The sequence below is a fragment of the Sturnira hondurensis genome, unplaced genomic scaffold (assembly GCF_014824575.4).
Source record: "Sturnira hondurensis isolate 20B ecotype Veracruz unplaced genomic scaffold, ASM1482457v3 Scaffold0022258, whole genome shotgun sequence".
Classification (NCBI taxonomy): Eukaryota; Metazoa; Chordata; class Mammalia; order Chiroptera; family Phyllostomidae; genus Sturnira; species Sturnira hondurensis.
In genome coordinates, this window is record NW_028094889.1 from 483,405 (window position 1) to 503,053 (window position 19,649).

General features: G+C 37.8%; 1 protein-coding gene across 3 annotated transcripts in view; it reads left to right on the forward strand.

The window, feature by feature from the left end:
• Positions 1 to 19,649, forward strand: part of RGS20 (regulator of G protein signaling 20) — a 105,819-nt gene that overhangs the window by 73,876 nt on the left and 12,294 nt on the right. For all 3 annotated transcript variants that reach the window (XM_037035372.1, XM_037035373.1, XM_037035374.1), the window contains one exon: positions 9,291 to 9,439. In XM_037035372.1, coding sequence (XP_036891267.1) covers positions 9,291 to 9,439 — 149 coding nt within the window. The remainder of the gene's footprint in view (positions 1 to 9,290; positions 9,440 to 19,649) is intronic.

Sequence of the window (19,649 nt, forward strand, 5' to 3'; positions counted from 1 at the left end):
CATTGCTGAAAATTGTTTAAAATTTATGTCATTTCTGGTTCTTTGTTCACCTTCATCGGGATCTCATGTATGATTCTATACCCTTGTGGAACAGAAGCTCAGGTCTTAGACTTTAAAAGATAAGATTTTTTCACACAATTACTTGATGCTTCATCATATTCCCAATGTATAATTCAATAATGGCTATTTCTAGAACTTGAAAACTATAATAAAAATAAACAGCTATTAATGGAATCTACTCACCAACTTTAAGTTTACCATAAAATAATAAATAATGCTTTTGAGCTAATTATAGTTAGGTAAAATATTTTTCTATTTGCAACTTTGATATTCCAAATTACTAAAGATTTTAATCAGGATTAAGAGTTTGGTTTGGCTTTTACTTGAACTTTGAAAGAATTCTCTTCAGTGCCAGGTTTCTAGAAATTTGTAAAAACCATGTTTGAGTAGGATTATCTCTTAGTTAAAATCTGAATATTTAATAGACTGCCAACCTGTATTATTACCATTCTCTCAGATGGCTTTTAAAATTTTATAAGTTATAGAATAAAGCATCTGAGGCTGTTGATATCAGTTTTATGTTCATTTCACTTCTAAACCTCAAGATCCTCAAACAAAGGTGGCCAGTTCCTGGGAGATCATGTTTGTGACATGCTTGAGTCATTCCAGTAAACACTGAAACCGTGCCCAGCAGTCTGTGCCAGATATGCCCTCCCCAAAAAAACAGAGTAGCAATGTCAAAGAAGTGCTGATTCCATGCTATTTAAAAAGAACAAATGGAAATGAAATGTGTTCAGAGTTCTCCCACAGGTATCATCAAAGCAAACCAAGAGACATGAAGTTGGTTTGGCTAACAGATCACTTGTTAATGCCTGAAAGCACTAGCTGAGTTAACATATTTGCCACTGGCATATTTTAAAAATCTTTTAAATTGGTAACATTTATTTAATATATTCATTAGCTATTATATAAAAAATTAATCCTAAATAAATATTTAGTGATGCTAAGTATGTATGCAACTGTCCCATAAGCAACTAAATGTTTGTCTTTTCAACAAGCATGCAGGACTTTAAATAATTTACTTCTGAAAATTGTAAGATGACTAATAATAAATTACAATAAATTTGAAAACTAGATGAAATAGATGGATCTTCTCTCAGGAAATGAAAAAGTCCATATTGACTGAAAAAAAAAAAGAAACTATGAAAAGAACAGAAACCCAAGAAGAAAATAAAAACACAGTCAACAAGCCAATCCTAAATGGTTCCAATAATTTTATAGGCAAATTCTACAAATATTCAGGGAAAAAATAATTTCTCTGATACACTCCTCCACAATTCCCAATAGACATATGAAAAAATTCTCAGTGTCACTAATCATCAGAGGTGCAAATTAAGACAACAATGAAAAATCACCTCATGCCTGCCAGAATGACAACCATCAATAAATCAAAAAACAAGTGCTCGTGCGGATATAGAAAAAATGGAACCATAGTGCACTGTTGGTGGGAATGCAGACTGGTACAGCCACTGTGGAAGACAGTATGGGGTTTCCTAAAAAAATTAAAAATGGAACTGCCTTTTGACCAAGCAATTGCACTTCTGGGAATATGTCTTAAGAATCCTGAAATATCAATTTGAAAGAATATATGCATTCCTATGTTCATGGCAACATTATTTATGGTAACCAAGCTTTGGAAACAACCCAAGTGCCCATCAGTAAATTAAGGAATAAAAAAGCTGTAGTACTTTTACACAGTGGAATACTACTCAAACTTTAAAACAAAACAAGGAAATTTTACATTTTGCAACAGCATGGATGGACCTGGAGATTATTATGCTTAAGGAAGTAAGTCAGTCAGAGAAAGATGAATACCATATCATCTTATTTATAGGTGGAATCTAATAAACAAAATAGAAACAGAGGCAGGGACACATAGAACAGATTGATGGCTGTGAGAGGGGAGAGAGAAGGGGGGACTGGATGAAAGAATGTGAAGGAATTAGCTAAAGAACATATATGTGACTTATGGTTAAGAAGGAGGCATAGGTAAATACATCTCACCTCCGCGCACAACTATAGCAAAAAATATAACTAAAACTACAAAACAAATATCACCCAGAATTGCCAGAATATTGAAATGTGTAGATGTCCAACAACCAAGGACTTAAAGAAGCCACATTCATCCAGATGGGTAGGAAGGGCAGGGACATGGAAAAGCACAGAGAACCACGGAGAAAGCAGAGAGATGGAGAGGTACAGAGAGACATGGAGATGCAGAGTTTGTGGAGAGACATGGAGACAGAAACAGGCTGTCTCACATCCATGTGTGGTGGCTAAAAACAGGCAGTCTCAAATCCACATGTGGTAGATAAAAAACAGGAGGGATATCTTGGCAGTGAATGATCCCAGCCCCAGTTCAGACCAACCAGCCCAGAGTCCAGTGCCAGGAAAATAAATCCCCATAACTCCTGACTGTAAAAACCAATGGGGATTGGGGTGGCAGAAGAAACTGTGGGATTTTCAAGGGACTCTTCTTAAAGGGCCCATAACAGACTTAGGATTCTTCTTAAAGGGCCCACAATGGACTTAGGACTCACACAGACCCAAACCCTCTGGGATTCAGCACCAGAGCAACACCAGTGGCACATGGAGAGAGTTAAGTGCAAGTGCCAGTAAACAGAATCCTCCCAGGCAAAACTCCAGAGGCCAGTGGTAGTGTCCCCTCTGTGAGCACTCTCCCACACAGCAACAGAGCAATGGCACAGGTTGCCCTGCCCTGGTGATTACCTAAGGCTGTGCCCCATACAACTCTACAGGTGTGCTTTTCTACAATAGGACACATAACTAAGGGGGTTAAAGCAGCTCTACCTAATACACAGAAACAAGCACAGGGAGACTGCCAAAATGAGGAGACAAAGAAATATGGCCCAAAAGAAAGAATAGAACAAAACTCCAGAAAAAGAACTAAATGAAATAGAGATAAGTACATTTCAGAACACTGGTTATCATCAGAATGCTCCAGGAGCTTATTGAGTACTTCAATGGCATAAAAAAGACCCAGGCAGAAATGAAGCCCGCATTAAGTGAAATAAAGAAAAATCTACCAGGAACCAACAGTGGAGGGTATAAAGCTGGAAACCAAATCAATGGTTTGGAACACAAGGAAGAAAAAAGCCCTCAATCAGAAAAGCAGGAAGAAAAAAATAATTAAAAAAAACAAGGATAGGCTTAAGAACCTCTGGGATATTTTTAAATGTGCCAACATCCAAATCACAGGGATGCCAGAAAAAGAGGAAGAGCAAGAAATTGAAAACTTATTTGAAAAAATAATGAAAGAAAAGTTCCTTAAGTTTGGTGAAGGAAATAGACATACAAGTCTAGGAAGCACAGAGTCCCAAACAAGTTGGACCTAAAGAGGACCACACCAAGATACATCATAATTAAAATACTAAAGGGTAAAGATAAAGAGAGAATCTTAAAAACAGCAAGAGAATAACATGTAGTTACTTACAAGAGAGTTCCCATAAGATTGACAGCTGATTTCTCAAAAGAAACCTTGCAGGGAAGAATGGGATAGAGAGAAGTATTCAAAGTCATGAAAAACAAGAACCTACATCCAAGATTATGCTATCTAGCAAAGCTGTCATTTAGAACTGAAGGGCAGATCAAGTGTTTTCAAGACAAAAACTAAAGGAGCTCATCATCACCAAGAACTTATTATACGAAATGCTGAAGCGAATTATATAAGAAAAAGAAGATCAAAATGATGAATATTAAAATGGCAATAAATTCATAACTATCAATAATTGAATCCAAATAACAAACTAAGCAAACAAACAGAGCAGAAACAGAATCATAGATATTTTGGAGGCTTATCAGTTGGGAGGGGTAAGGGAAAAATGGGGGGAAATGTGCAGGGCTGGTAGAGACAAAATAGACAGGGAGATGTTAAGAACAGTATAGGTAATGGAGAAGCCAAAAAACTTACATGCATGGCCCATGAACATGAATTAACAAGGAAGGGGGCTTGCTGGAGGTAATGGAGGTACTGGGTGGAGGGAAGGAGAGGGGAAAAAATTGGGACAACTGTAATAACATGATCAATAAAATGTATTTAAAAGGGAAAAAGAATGTATATGCATAACCCATAGACACTGACAACAGAGGATGGGGAGGGTTAGAGGTGGGCTAGGGAGAAAATGGGGACACCTGTAATAGTATCAATGATAAAAAAAGATAGGTAGATAAATAGAAAATTTCCTTTTTATAACATATCACCAAATTAATTTCATAAATATAATAAAAGAATAACCTTCTCTTAGACCCAACAAGAAGTTATTATGAATCTTAAATTCCCCATCACTTAAATTGCAGCCTTCCTTGACTTTGCTTTGGTTTCTGGAGACTTCATTTTCTTCAGTGTTCCCACATTACCTTGGTTGTTCATGGTGTTCAATGGATCATTTCCCAACCTGCACATTTGAGATAGTAAGTGGTTTTCTTGTTTAGATACTCTTTGCTCTCAAGCTCTCAACATTTCAGCAGGTTAATAGGGTAATTTCTTTTGTTCTCCAGTAAATGGTGCCATTGCAGTAATTTTTTCTCTCTGACCTGTGCCCTCAGTGGAGTGGCATTGCTTTGGCAATGAAAAAATTGCTTTGGCACATGAAAAAATGCCACTGGGGCGACAGGTGTCTCCTCTGTGAGTGGCTTGCTTCTGTTAGGTGGTATCACCACTGCATTGGGGCAATGTGGTGGGTGGTGGAGAACTAGTTTTGCAAGCTTCCAGAACTACCTCCTTGTTACTAATGGCTGCTGGCTCTGCTGTGTTGTTGGAGGTATCTTCACTACTTCTATCCAGCTCTGCCAAGGCATAGGGCAAAAAAGGCAAATTCATGATTTTGCAGCTCTGACCTCCCTGCCAGCAATGGCTGTGGGAACCCCTATGCTGTTAAGGCATCCAGATGTCTTTACAGGGCAAAGTTGTGACATGGAGCAAAAGGAAGATAATGCTTTTTCATTAAGAGGCATTTTTCTGCTCCAGGCTATAGTGTGAGGGCTGGAGCCACTGTACTACATTCATTGGAGCTGCAGTGGACACCAGGCTGTGTCTGCGGCCATTGTTCCTGTCCTTTCCCTGTGTCTTGCCTCCCCAAGTTCTTCCAACAGGCCCACCTTCAGGCGCCCTGATGCTGGATCCTTCAGGTTGTTTGTGTGTTCAGCAGATCCTTTGTTGAGTTACAGTTGTTTGAATTATTGTAAGTTTAAGGGGAGGAACAAAGCAGTCTTCTCACACCACCATGATGTTGACATCTGTATTCATGTATTCATGTTTATTAATACTCTGAGCTTCCTCTCAGGGTCTCCTACTATACCACAGCTTAGCAGGGTATGAATACTCATGACCATTCCTGTGACTAAACACTCCAGCATTTAGTAACTGAATGAAAACCATGTTGTTAATTTAGAATTTTTGAAAATAAGAGGTATCAGTTTATTAGTAAATGTTATAGAAATAGTATATCTTTCTATACACTTGTTTATTCAAAGCTTTAAATGATTTAAGATGTCAAAATTGTTAAATTATGTACAAGAATTCTGAGAAACCACACAGGAAATTTTAATGATACACTGAAGAGAAATTAAATAGATTAAGAGACCAAGTTGAAACTCTACAAAGATGAACTGAGACAGAGCATTGAGAAAAGAAATGAGTAATTATAAATTTGAAAAATGTTTAGAATCTATGATTAATCCAATAGAAATGCCAAAAGAACATAATCATTGAGCATTATTCAATGTGTGAGAACAAACTATAGAAACATGTTACAACTGTATAGTGCAATAAATTTTAATATAGTCTCAGGTACATACACTTCTTTGTTTAATAAGACTTTCATGGTGTCTTATATATCATCTTTTCAGTAGCCATCAAAAAGGTGTAAGTCCAATAATAGGTGCATGAAGAAGCAAATTGTGATAATTTGCTGTAATTGTGATAATCTCACTGTATAAATTGTGATACATCTATACAGTGAAATACAGCTCAGTAATGAGAAGGAATGCATGTTAATACATCTAAGAGTTGTAAAATAGTTATGCTGAGTGAAGGAAAACAGACCAAAAATGGAGTATACTGTATTTTGCCATGTATAATGAGCATCCACGTTTTTGTGCACATTATGCATGGGATTATTATATTCATTATTATACCCATGGTATGTGATCATTACACCTATCTATAATGCACATCCTTATGTTTCCCTCAAAAAATTGGGCCAAAAGTGTACATTATACATGGCAAAATACAATATATTTTATGATTCCATTTTGTACAAGATCCTAAAAATTGGAAATTAATATATAGTGGGAGAAACCAGGTTGGTGATGGTCTGGGGCAGGCAGGAGCCAGGAGGGAGGAGCAAGAGAAAGAGATTCTCAAGGATCATGTGGAACCTTTTGAGGCCGATAATGTGGTCTTGACTGTAGTGGGGGTTTCACAGGTATATGCATGTTAAAATTTATGAAATTATGCCCTTTAAACACATGCAGGTTATTTTTCATCTGTTGGAACTTAATAAAGCTGTTTTCAAAAATGTGTAAGAACAGACTTTGATGGAATTTGCCTTTGATTGTTTGAGGCAATATCTAGTCATGAGTAACCTTATGAAGTTCTCTAAGAGTTTGCTTACTGTCATTATGATTCTTCTAGGTATTACAAAGAAATAGGTGTGTACAAGCAAATAAAATATGTCAGCTAGTAAGACAGGCTGGCACAATTTATTTTATATTATTAAAATTAGAAGAAAGGTTGCTTAACTCAGTAAAGTTATCTTCCAAGGTAAAGTTTACAATTTTAGCATTAAAATCCTGAAGAACATTAAAGTGCCTAGTGGTATTGCTAATTCTCTCTCTCTCTCTCTCTCATACACACATCCAATATAGAGGAAAGATTTTTATACCTTAGAAAGCTTGGAAAGGTACAAAAAGTAAACAGACAAGTGTGATTATTTATAGACAATATGATCATCTAACTAGAAAACCCAAGAGAATCAATAGAAAGATTACTAGAACTAGAAAGAGAATTCAATAGAGAGGCCAGACACAGTATTCTTAGCCTTCCTATATTCTGAAATACCTATTTAGAAACATGGGGGTGGATATTTACAGCAGCAAAAACTGGTCTGTAAAAATATTTAGGAATAAATCTATCAAAATTATGCATGATCTGTTTGAGTAAGACTCTTAAACTATACATAAGACAAGATTTAAATGAAAGGATATTCCATATACTACTTGGGAAGAACGAATGTTGCAAAGATGTCAAAATAGTAATCCCTTGAAACCTCATGGCATTACCATGTCACAATCTTTTTTTTCTTTTGAGAAGCAATTAAGGTTTTCTTAGTGAGGCAAGTTGCATCAGTTTCTCCTAGAAAATAGTAATTACCTGGAGATCTTTAGCTCAAAGTATCTTTGGAGATTGTGCCTTCCTCACAGTGTCCTGAATAAAGTGAAACCATGTCAGTCCATGTCCCCACTGTAATGCTAAAGGTATTGTGAGAATGTGATACCCGGAGGATCTCAAAACTTCTCCCCTGGGGGATTAAGGGAGGTCTGTCTTCCAGCACTGCCAATAAAATGTGGCTGTGAGTTGGGGAAAGGTCTCTACCTCCACCTTTGGTCAAGTGAGCTGCACCAGCTTGAGTCCTAGACTGCTTGGAGGCTGTGTGCTTTGTACAGATGTTGTGAGCATTGTTTTGGCTGTGGATGAAGGAATAGTAAAACACTTTGACAGGTTCCTCTTGCTGTCCTGGAACTTACATCTCAGTATAAATTAAATGGTTAATTCAGGGGAGTCACCCCCGATTGGCAGGTACTAAAACAGAAGACATTTCTCATAACTAAAGATACAAATTCAATGTGTCCTAATCAAAATCCCCACATAGTATTTTTGGATCTTGACAAGTTGATTCTAAAATTAAACTGGAAGAAAAAATAGACAAGGACAGCCAAAGCCATTTTTTTAAATCCATAAAGTAAACTAAACTCTATCTACCCAACATGAAAATATATAATAAAATGATAATAATTAAAGTCCAATAGCATATAAGATAGGTAGCAATAGGAAAAGATAAATCTAATGTTGGACAAGAAAAAGAAACCCATATTTCAATTCCACAGTCCTATTTGAGGTTATTTGATGTAGCTTTAATATATTTTTGCTTTTACTCCCTAGACAATTCAATGATAGTATCAAAAGTAACAATGGACTCAGCAATTTCTTGTTTCTTATACTACTTTCATGCTTCTCTCTTTCAATTATTCTTGAAGTCCTCAGAACAAAGAAATGGAAAGAATGGCTTAGATTGTTTCCAATGGCTTAAGCTCCACTGAGGTAGGTTGGCGTGTTGGTCCTGGCAGATGGCAGGACAGGCTGGGTAGGCAGATTCTAAGTGCTTTGCACTGAGTTGGGTAACTTCTTCAAGGTTTCACAGCTAGTTAAGATTTGAATATGTCAGTGAGGCCTCATATCCGGACAACATCCCAGGAATCCTGTTCTCCCCTTTCTTCTTTTTTTTTAAATTAAAGTATAGTTGACATGATAAAATATTGTATTAGTTTCAGGTATACAGCATAGTAATTTGACATTTATATAGCATACAACATGATCACCGTGTTAAATCTAGTAACCACCTGTCACCACCATAGAGTTACTACAACATTATTGACTATATTCTATATGCTGTATTTCACATCCCTCTGACTTATTTATAACTAAGTGTTGACACCACCCCCCCCCAACCATCCTTCCTCTTCTGATGTTTCCTCATACTGCTGTGTTAGTGTGCCTGACATTTTTGGTGTGGCTTCTTCCCATATCCATGCTCTGGCCTTGTGGAAAGCTATAACTCAGCTGCTCCCCATGAGTTCAACCCAAAGGGAATCCTGGAGCTGGGAAAGGGCCCTACTGTAGCTTTTACTGCATGTCTTCAATGTATGTGATGTCAGTATTTGTCTCCTTTACTCAACTGTGAGTACCTTGGGGTGGGGACGCTCCATTTATCATTTTATTCCTAAAATTTATCACAGTGCTCAGCAGATGCTAGACATTAATTAAATGTTTGATAAGTTAATTCTAAGCACCAATTTTACCAGAAATAGTGAAAATGACCTGGATATAGTCTCATTATATCTTCTCAATGATCCAAACAACTGGATTGCCAAGCTTATGTGGTGGTCACTCTGCCTTCCCACCCCATGCCCTTTTCCTTTCATTGTTGCAGCTGATGGGGTCAGAACGGATTGAGATGCGGAAGCGGCAGATGTCTGCAGCCCTGGAGACATCAGATTCCCTCCCAGGCCAACATGGAATGGGGAACCGAGGATCCAATGCTTGTTGCTTCTGCTGGTGCTGCTGTTGTAGCTGCTCTTGGTGAGGTTTGGGGCTTCACAATTAATGTGTTCCTAGTTGAGAAATGATACCTCTGAACTGTGACAGCTTATGATTAATTCATTTTTTTAAGATTTTATATATTTATTAGAGAGGGGAAGGGAGAGAGAAAAAGAGGCAGAGAAATATCAATTTATGGTTGCCTCTCATGCCACACCCCTATGGGGGACCTGGCCCGCAACCCAGACATGTGCCCTAGACTGGGAATCGAACCAGCAACCCTTTGGTTCATAAGCCAGCGCTCAGTTCACTGAGCCACACCAGCCAAGACAATTCACTTGTGTTTTTTAAACAATTACCATATGCTTGACACTGATTTGGGTTATGTAAAGGATAACAACAAAAACAAAGAGGCTACATTCTAGCTCTTCAGGGACCCATATTCAGATGCCTGAAATCAGGCTAACATGTTTTAAAAACTATATATATTTATGATTGGATATTAATATTTGGGCAATTTGTGATTAAATATTAATATTTGGCCAGAAATGATGCCTAGATTATTAGAAAGTAGTGAGCTCAAGGAACTCTAGTTGGTAATAAAGGCTTCTGCAGAGGAGTTAGAATTTAAGATGTATCTTAAAGATTAGGGCTATGAAGTACAAAGAGACTGGATTTTACTCTCTGCTGCTTCTCCCTTATTATTTTTTTATTTTTAATAAAGAAAAATGTCAAAATATACACATAACAGGAAGAGAAAAATCTAAAAATATAGGCTAACTTACTGATAGAAGAAGAAACACGAGAGACTTCCACCAAGATGGAGGCGTAGGTGGAAACACTGTGCCTTCTCCCACAACCAAGTTTGAATACAACAAAGGTTTAGTAAACAAAGACACAGCCAAAGAATAGAAAACTGAACTATACAGAAGTCCAACAACAACGAACCGTTCAACTGGGACCGCTAAGAGGGGCGGAGCCAGCAGTGGAGCAGGGTTGGGCAGGAAAGTTCCCCTGACCCAGATGCGCAGGTGGCCAGGGTAGCAGCGCGGACCCAGTAAGGGTGCAAGGCAGGCTGACTGGGGCACTCACACATTCATGCGCAGATAAACCAGCAGAGCAGTGAGCAGTGAGACAGAACACTCAGGCCCCAGTGGGCAAACCCAGTCAGTACACAGGGCGACAGGCTGACCACAGTTGCATATTTGCGCACAGTGGGATGAACAGTGCGGCCCTGGCAGCAGGAGGTGGCCGAGGGGACAGCCATTGCTCCCCTTTGACCCCGCCCCCACATACAGCATCACAACCCAGCCGCTGAGTTGCCCTGCCCTGGTGAACACCTCGGGTTCCACTCCTCGTACATAACAGGCATGAACAGTCCAAAATATGGCTCAAGAAGAACTCAGCCCCAGAGCCGATAACTCTAAGCGAAAAAAGAAATAGCGAACCTCTCAGATGTACAATTCAAAACACTGGTGATCAGGATGCTCACAGAACTGGTTGATTATAGTCACAAACTAGAGGAACATATGAAGGCTAAACTAATTGAAATGAAGGGAAATGCACAGGAAAACAATAGTGATGGAAAGGAAACTGGGACTCAATTCAATGGAGTGGACCAGAAGGAAGAACGAAACATCCAACCAGAAAAGAATGAAGAAACAAGAATTTAAAAAAATGAGGAGAGGTTTAGGAACCTCCAGGACATCTTTAAACATTCCAACATCCGAATGATAGGGGTACCAGAAGGGGAAAAGAAACAGCCATGAGTGGAAAACATATTTGAACAAATAATAAAGGAGAACTTCCCCAATCTGGCAAAGGAAATAGACTTCCAGGAAATCCAGGAAGCTCAGAGAGTCCCAAAGAAGTTGGACCCAAGAAGGAACACACCAAAGCACATCATAATTATATTAGCCAAGATGAAAATGAAGGAGAGAATCCTAGAAGCAGCAAGAGATAAGGGGACAGTCAGCTACAAAGGAGTTCCCATCAGACTGCCAGCTGATTTCTCAAAAGAGACCTTCCAGGCAAGAAGGGGCTGAAAAGAAGTATTCCAAGTCATGAAATCCAAAGACCTACAGCCAAGGTTCCTTTATCCAGCAAAGCTTTCATTTAGAATGGAAGGACAGATAAAGTGCTTCTCAGATAAGGTCAAATTCAAGGAGTTCATCATCACCAAGCCCTTATTATATGAAATGTTAAAGGGACTTATCTAAGAAAAAGAAGATAAAAAATATGAACAGTGAAAGGACAGCAAACTCACAGTTATTAACAACCATACCTAAAACAAAAGCAACCCAAGAGGACAGCTAGATCAGGAGTGGAACCATAGAAATGAAGAACACACGCAGGGTTAGCAACAGGGGAGTGGGAGGAGGAGAAGGGGGGAGAAGGTACAGAAAATAGCATAGACAGTAGGTAGAAAGTAGATAGGGGGAGGGCAAGAATAGTGGAGGAAATATAGAATCTAAAGAACTTGATACACGTGGTCATAAACTAAAGGGGGGGAGTGGTGGGGGGTGTGCAGGATGGAGGGGAGTGAAGGGGGGGAATAGAACAACTAATGGTATAATCAATAAAATACATTTTAAAAAAGAAGAAACACAATCACTGCTTAAAAAGAGAGATACGCAATTTGAATATAAAATATCCTTGACCATTTGAGTCACACAGTTAAAAGTCTAGGGCAATATATATGATTTTTTTCCTAGAAATCACAAGAACATTAGATTACATTTCTGAAATATTAGATATGAAAAGTGCTTAGTGCCAGCCAAATGTGTACATAACTTTAGGCAACTCAATTTTTGTAAACTTATGTAGGCTTGACTATAAATTGAACCAAGATCTCATTAACTAGTGGAGAAAAAGAAAAACTTATATAGGGACTGGTCAAGAACAGTGATAGAATTGGGTGGTGGGATGGAAGTTGAAAATGAAATGTCCACTGCCCTCGCTGGTATGGCTCAGTGGATTGAGCACTAGACTGCGAACCAAAGAGTCAGGAGTTTGATCCCCAGTCAGCATATGCCTGGGTTGTGGGCCAGGTCCCCAGTAGGGGCCACATGAGAGGCAACCACACGTTGATGTTTCTCTCTCTCTCTTTCTCCTTCTCTTCTCCTCACTTTAAAAATTAATAAATAAAATCCTTTAAAAAAAGAAAGTGAAATGTCCAGAAAAATTTGGTCTGCTACACTGGACTTGGGCTAGTGTTAATTTCTAAGAACTTCCAATCAGGTGGATGAGATGCAGCAAAAGTTGCTCCAAGGACTGATGGAATCATGGTGCTAGGTGGTATGTCCATTCGGGTTAGAGTCCAGACTGCAAGCGGGAATATGGAGGAGACAGGGCTGACAAGAGCTAAGGAGTCTAACATTCAAGGCAAGACTTCAGCTCCAAGTAGGAACCTAGAGGACCTGCAGGAAATTGGAAGAGAGGCACATGTTTGCTTACCTTATACATGTGACCCACCCTAGGAAGGGAAAATACCCATCAGTTGTGAAAAAAACTATGTTTAGATCCCCTTTCCACTCTTTTACTCTGCTCATCAATCTCAGTGAGATGATTATAGATAATTATCTGAGAGATGCATAAAAATGTTCCAGTGTAGGTGAGACTCCCAGAGAGCATTCACCCTGTCCTTTCTCCCTTCTCAGCTGCCTTGCAGGGAGCATAAGAAGATGAGATGTTGGCCTAAACAATGTATGTTCAAACTGATGGTGTAAGCATAGCAGGTGGTAGTAGATCCCAGAACAGGTTTCTCCTACTTGCACCAACTAGGGTGAATAAAATATAAATCTATACCTATATATCATCATCATAGCCAAAAATTATGTAGCACATGTTATGTGTATATATGAAAGAAAATAGAGCAATGTCTTCAAAGTCCTGGAGAAGAATAACTGAAAACATTTAAACTGTAAGTCAAGAGTATGAGTAAAATTAGACATTTTCAGATATGCAAAGGCCAACAGAGTTAACTACCTTTAGATTCTCCCTAAAAAAACTAAGACAGGGTGTACTTTGGGTGGGGGGAGGAGCGAACCCACAGATTAGTCATAGGAAACAAGTAACAAGGATAGATACAAGAGGAATCAAATATAGCTATATATAAAATATTTAATTATGTGTTAAAAAGTATAAATCCAAAGTTCTAAACAAATAATATCATGTTAATGATATAAAAATCAATAACTTAAGACATTCTTAGGAATAAATTATAAGAATATTTTCTTTCAAGATTAATGGAACTCATGATTAGTCAGAAAAACAATAGTTCACACATCAATGGAAAACAATAAAGGAAATGTAGAAAATTTTGTCAGCATGTGATAAAAGTGGTTTAGCAAAAGATATAATGAGCTATTCTATAAAAAGTAAGATACTTGGTATTAGGGTGACCCCCTCATCCCAGCTGCCTGGCACAGTCTTGGTTTTAGCATTGAAAAGTTCTGTCCCTGAAAACCTGTGAGTCCCAGGCAAACCAGGAAGGTTATTCATCCTACCTGGTATCCAAATCCATAAAAATGGGTCTAGATTTCAATACTATATCATATAATCAGACCTGGCTGGTGTAGTTCAGTGTATTGAGCATGGGCCTGTGAACCAAAGGATCGTGGTTCAATTCCCAGTCAGGGCACATGCCTGGGTTGCAGGCCAGTTCCCAGTAGAGGACACATGAGAAGCAACCATACATTGGTATTTCTCTCCCTCTCTCCTTCCCTTCCCCTCTGAAGATAAACAAATTTTAAAAAATACTATATTATATAATCTAACCCACCTCCATTCTCCACACTCCCTATCCCCCAAAACAAGATAAATTCCAGATATTTAAAGGCTGTGAACAGCCAAGAAGAAAATACAGGAGAATATTTTTATGATCTTTGTTTCAGAAGAATTACAGCAACATCTATAAAAGTAAAAGAATAATACATGTTCCTACAGTGAAATATAAAAATATATGTAATGAGCAATATAAAACATATTCCACACAAAGACTTGTATATTCATAGTAGCATGATTCATAACAGTCAAAAAGTGAAAACAACCCAAGTGTCCATCAACTGATGAATGGATAAACAAAATGTGGTATTTCCATACAATGGAAAGTTATTTAGCCAGAAAAGTTACAACATATTAAAACTGCTAAAACATAAATGAACCTTGAAAACATTATATTAAGCAAAAGAAGCCAGATGCAAAAGACCACCTATTTTATTATTTTATTTATATGAAATGTCCAGAGTAGGTAAACTCATAGATACAGAGAGGAGATTGCTGGTTACCTAGGGATGGGGCTATGGGAGTGGGTGCTAAAATGTACCATTTCTTGCCCTGGCTGGTGTAGCTCAGTGGATTGAGTGCAGGCCTGCGAACCAGACAATCGCGGTTCGATTCCCAGTCAGGGCACATGCCTGGGTTGCAGGCCAGTTCCTGGCAGGGGCCAGTTCCCAGGAGGGGATGCATGAGAAGCAACCATACATTGATGTTTCTCTTCCTCTCTCCTTCCCTTCCCCTCTAAAGATAAATAAACAAAATATTTTTTAAAAATGTACCATTTCTTTTTGTAATGATACAATGTTCAAAACTCATGGTGGCAGTTACACAACTGTATAAATATACTAAAAATACTGACTTGTGCAATTTAAATTGTGAGTCATGTGGTGTGTGGATTATATCTTAATAAAGCTGTTTTTTAAATGTGTTTAACAAAAGATATCAGAAATAAAAATGAGCAGATAAAACATACCAACAGAAGATACTTTTAATGCATTTAACAAAAAAATACAAATGAAGAAGTTCAGGAGATAAGTAAGAAAATAATGACTAAAAGAAAAATTAACAAATGAAATGAAACAGAAAATAAAATCCCCTTGTGCTTCTACTAATAAGGATAGGAAATATGAAAGTTACATATATGCCCTTCTAAATATAACCCTATCCTAGTATACCTGCCAGAGGAGAGAAACCACCAAAAGGTAGAACCCAAATACAACAAAAGAGCCCACACAAACAGGAGAAAGGGCAAACCTAGAGTGTCCACACAAGGAGATCAAAGAGATCACAGCACAGAACCCCACAGAATTCCTACCATAGAAGTTCCTACCCTGAAAAGACAACTAGCAAAGTAAAACATCAGAAAGTACAGAAACAAACAAAAAGGGTCACCTAAAATGGAGAGACAAAAAAATAACATGCAATCAAAAGGAATGGAAGACTCCCCACTAAAAGAGCTAAATGAAATGGAGGTAAGCAAACTATCAGATAAAGAATTCAAAATAATGGTTATAAAGATGCTCAAAAAACTCACAGACAACTACAAGGAACTGGGTGAGAACTACAACAGTATAAAAAAGAAAATAGAAACTATAAACAAAAGCCAGAAATAAATGAACAATAAAGTCTCGGAAATTAAAAAAACACACACTAGAAGGAATTACAAACAGGATGGATGAAGTAGAGGATCAAATCAATAAGCTGGAGGACAAGGTAGAAAACAACACCCAGAAGGAGTGAGAAAAGGAAAAGAACTTAGGAAGAATAAAGAGATGATAAGGGAACTGCAAGACAACATGAAACATATTAGTATCTGTATAATAAGGATACCAGAAAGAGAAGAAAAGCAAGGGATAGAAAACCTGTTTGAAAAAGTAATGACGGAAAACTTTCCTAATTTGATGAGAGAAAAAGTTACACAAATCCAGGAAACACAGAGAGTCTCAGTCAAGAGAAACCCAAAGAGGCCCACTTCAAGACACATCATAAGTAAAAAGGCAAACGAGATAAAGAGAGGCAGCAACACAGCAAAAGAAAGGCAGCAACACAGCAAAAGAAAGTAACATGCAAGGGAGCCCTGATAAGACTAGCAGTTGACTTCTCAATGGAAATGCTCCAAGCCAGAAGGGAATGGCAAGAAAGATTCCAAGTAATGAAAACGAAAGGCCTGCAACCAAGACTNATGAGAGAAAAAGTTACACAAATCCAGGAAACACAGAGAGTCTCAGTCAAGAGAAACCCAAAGAGGCCCACTTCAAGACACATCATAAGTAAAAAGGCAAACGAGATAAAGAGAGGCAGCAACACAGCAAAAGAAAGGCAGCAACATAGCAAAAGAAAGTAACATGCAAGGGAGCCCTGATAAGACTAGCAGCTGACTTCTCAATGGAAATGCTCCAAGCCAGAAGGGAATGGCAAGAAAGATTCCAAGTAATGAAAACGAAAGGCCTGCAACCAAGACTATATATATATATATCCAGCAGGCTCTCAATTAAAATGGAAGGCCAAATAAGGAGCTCCCTAGACGAAAGAAGTCTAAAAGAATACACCTCGGCCAAACCAGTTATGGAAGAGATGCTAAAAGGACTGCTTTAAGAAGAGGAAGAAAAAGAGTGAGAGAAAGAGAAACCCAGGTATGAAAAATGGCACTGAATAAGTACTCATCAACAATAACCTTAAATACAAATGGACTAAATGCTCCAATCAAAAGACATAGAGTAGCTGAATGGAAAAGAAATCATGACCCACACATATGCTGCCTACAAGACACCCACCTAGGAACAAAGGACCTACACAGACTGAATGTGAAGGGCTGGAAAAATATTCCAAGCAAATGGACAGGAAAAAAAAGCCCAGGTAGCAATACTCATATAGGATAAAAGAGACTTAAAAAAAGGGTCCATAAAAAGAGACCCAGAAGTCACTTCATAACACTCAAGGGAAGAAGACATAAACATTGTAAATATATATGCACCCAACATAGGAGCACCCAAATATATAAAGAAAATCTTAGAGGACTTCAAGAAAGATATTGACAGCAACACAATTATAGTAGGGTTTTAACACCCCACTGTCAAAAATGGATAGATCTTCCAAACAAGATATCAACAAAGATATTGTGGCCTTGAACAATGTCCTAGATCAAATGGACTTAACTGATATATATATAGAGCCTTTCATCCCAAAGAAGCAAAATACACATTCTTTTCAAATATACATGGAACATTTTCAAACACAGACCACACAATAGGACACAAAACAAGCCTCAACAAATTGAAAAAAATTGAAATCATATCAAGTATTTTTTCTCTCCACAAGAGATTGAAACTAGAAGCCAACCTCAAGAAAAAAAACCCCAAAACACTCAAACTCATGGAGACTGAATAGTGTGCTATTAAACAATGAATAAGTCAAGGAGAGCAATGAGGAAATCACAAAGTTCCCGGGAACTGCCCTGGCTGGACTGCCCTGGCTGGTGTAGCTCAGTGGATTGAGCACGGGCCTCTGAAACAAAGGATTGCAGTTCGATCCCCAGTCAAGGCACATGCCTGTGTTGCAGGCCAGTTCCCAGCAGGGGATGCACAACAGGCAACCATACATTGATATTTCTTTCCCTCTCTCCTTCCCTTCCCCTCTAAATATAAATAAATAAAAATCTTTAAAAGGTCCTGGAAACAAATGAAAATGAACTCACAACAACCCCAAACTATGGGACACAGCAAAGGAAGTCCTGAGAGGGAAGTTCATAGCTATACAGACCTATCTAAAAAGAAAAATAGAAACATTTCAAATAAACAACCTAATTCTACACCTACAAGAACTTGAAGAAGAAAAACAAAGACAGTCCAGAGCAAGTAGAAGGAAGGAAATAATCAAAATCAGAGCAGAATTAAATGACATAGAGATGAAAAGCACAATTCTAAGGATCAATAAATCCAGGAGCTAGTTCTTTGATAAGATAAACAAAACCAACAAGCCTTTAAGCATGCTCATCAAGAAAAAAAAAGAGAGAGGACTCAAAGGAACACAATCAGAAATGAAACAGGAGAGATTACAACTGATACCACAGAAATACAAAGGATTGTAAGAAATTACTACAAAGAACTACATGGCAAAAAATTTGAAAACCTAGGTGAAATGGACAACTTACTAGAAAAATATAAATCTTCCAAAACTGAATGAAGAAGCAGCAGAGAGCCTGAACAGATCAATAACAGCTGATGAAATTGAAGCAGTAATAAAAAACTCCCATCACACAAAAGCCCTGGACCAGATGGTTTCACAGGAGAATTCTATAAAGCATTTAAGGAAGAGCTAACCCCTATCCTTCACAGACTATTCCAAAAAATCCAAGAAGATGAAAGACTCCCAAACTATTTTTATGAGGCCAGCATCATCCTAATTTCAAAACCACATGAAGACACAACAAAGAAAGAAAACCTCAGGGCAATATCACTGATGAACATATAGATGCTAAAATTCTCAACAAAATATTGCCAAACCATACGTAGCAACACATTAAAAAGATCATACACCATGACCAAGTGACATCCATCCCAGGGATGCAAGCATAGTATAATATTCACAAACCAATAAACATAATACATCATATAAACAAAATGAAAGACAAAAATTACATTATCAAATCAACAGATGCAGAAAAAGCATTTGATAAGGTACAGTACCCATTTATGATAAAAACACTCAGCAAAGTGGGAATAGAGGGAGCATTCCCAACATAACAAAGGTCATATATGAGAAACCTACAACCAACATCATACTCAATGGGCAAAAATTAAAAACTTTCCCACTAAGGTCAGGAATAAGACAAGGATACCCACTTTTACCACTCCTATTCAATGTATTATTGGAAGTCCTAGCCACAGCAATCAGACAAGAAAAGGAAATATAAAGGTGTCCAGATTGGAAAGGAGGAAGTAAAACTGTCATTGTTTGCAGATGACATGATAGTGTACATAGAAAATCCTATAGACTCCATCAAAAAACTGTTTGACCTAATAAATGAAGTCGGCAAAACAGTGCGATACAAAGTCAATATTCAGAAATAAAAGGCATCTTTGTATACCAACAGCAAAATATCAGAAACTGAAATCAAGAAAAAATCCCATTTGCTATAGCAACATGAAAAATAAAGTACCTGGGATGAAACCTAACCAAGGAGGTAAAAGACATGTAATCAGAAAACTACAGACACTGAAGAAGAAATTAAGGAAGACACAAACAAATGGAAACATATACCATGTTCATGGGTTGGAAGAATTAACATCATCAAAATGTCCATACTACCCAAAGCAATTAGTGCAATTATAGGTATTGCATTATAGATTCAATGCAATACCTATTAAAGTACCAATGGCAAATTTCACAGATATAGAAGGAACACTTCAAAAATATACACAACCATCAATGAACCTGAATAGCTGCAGCAATTGAGAAAGAAGAACAAAGTAGA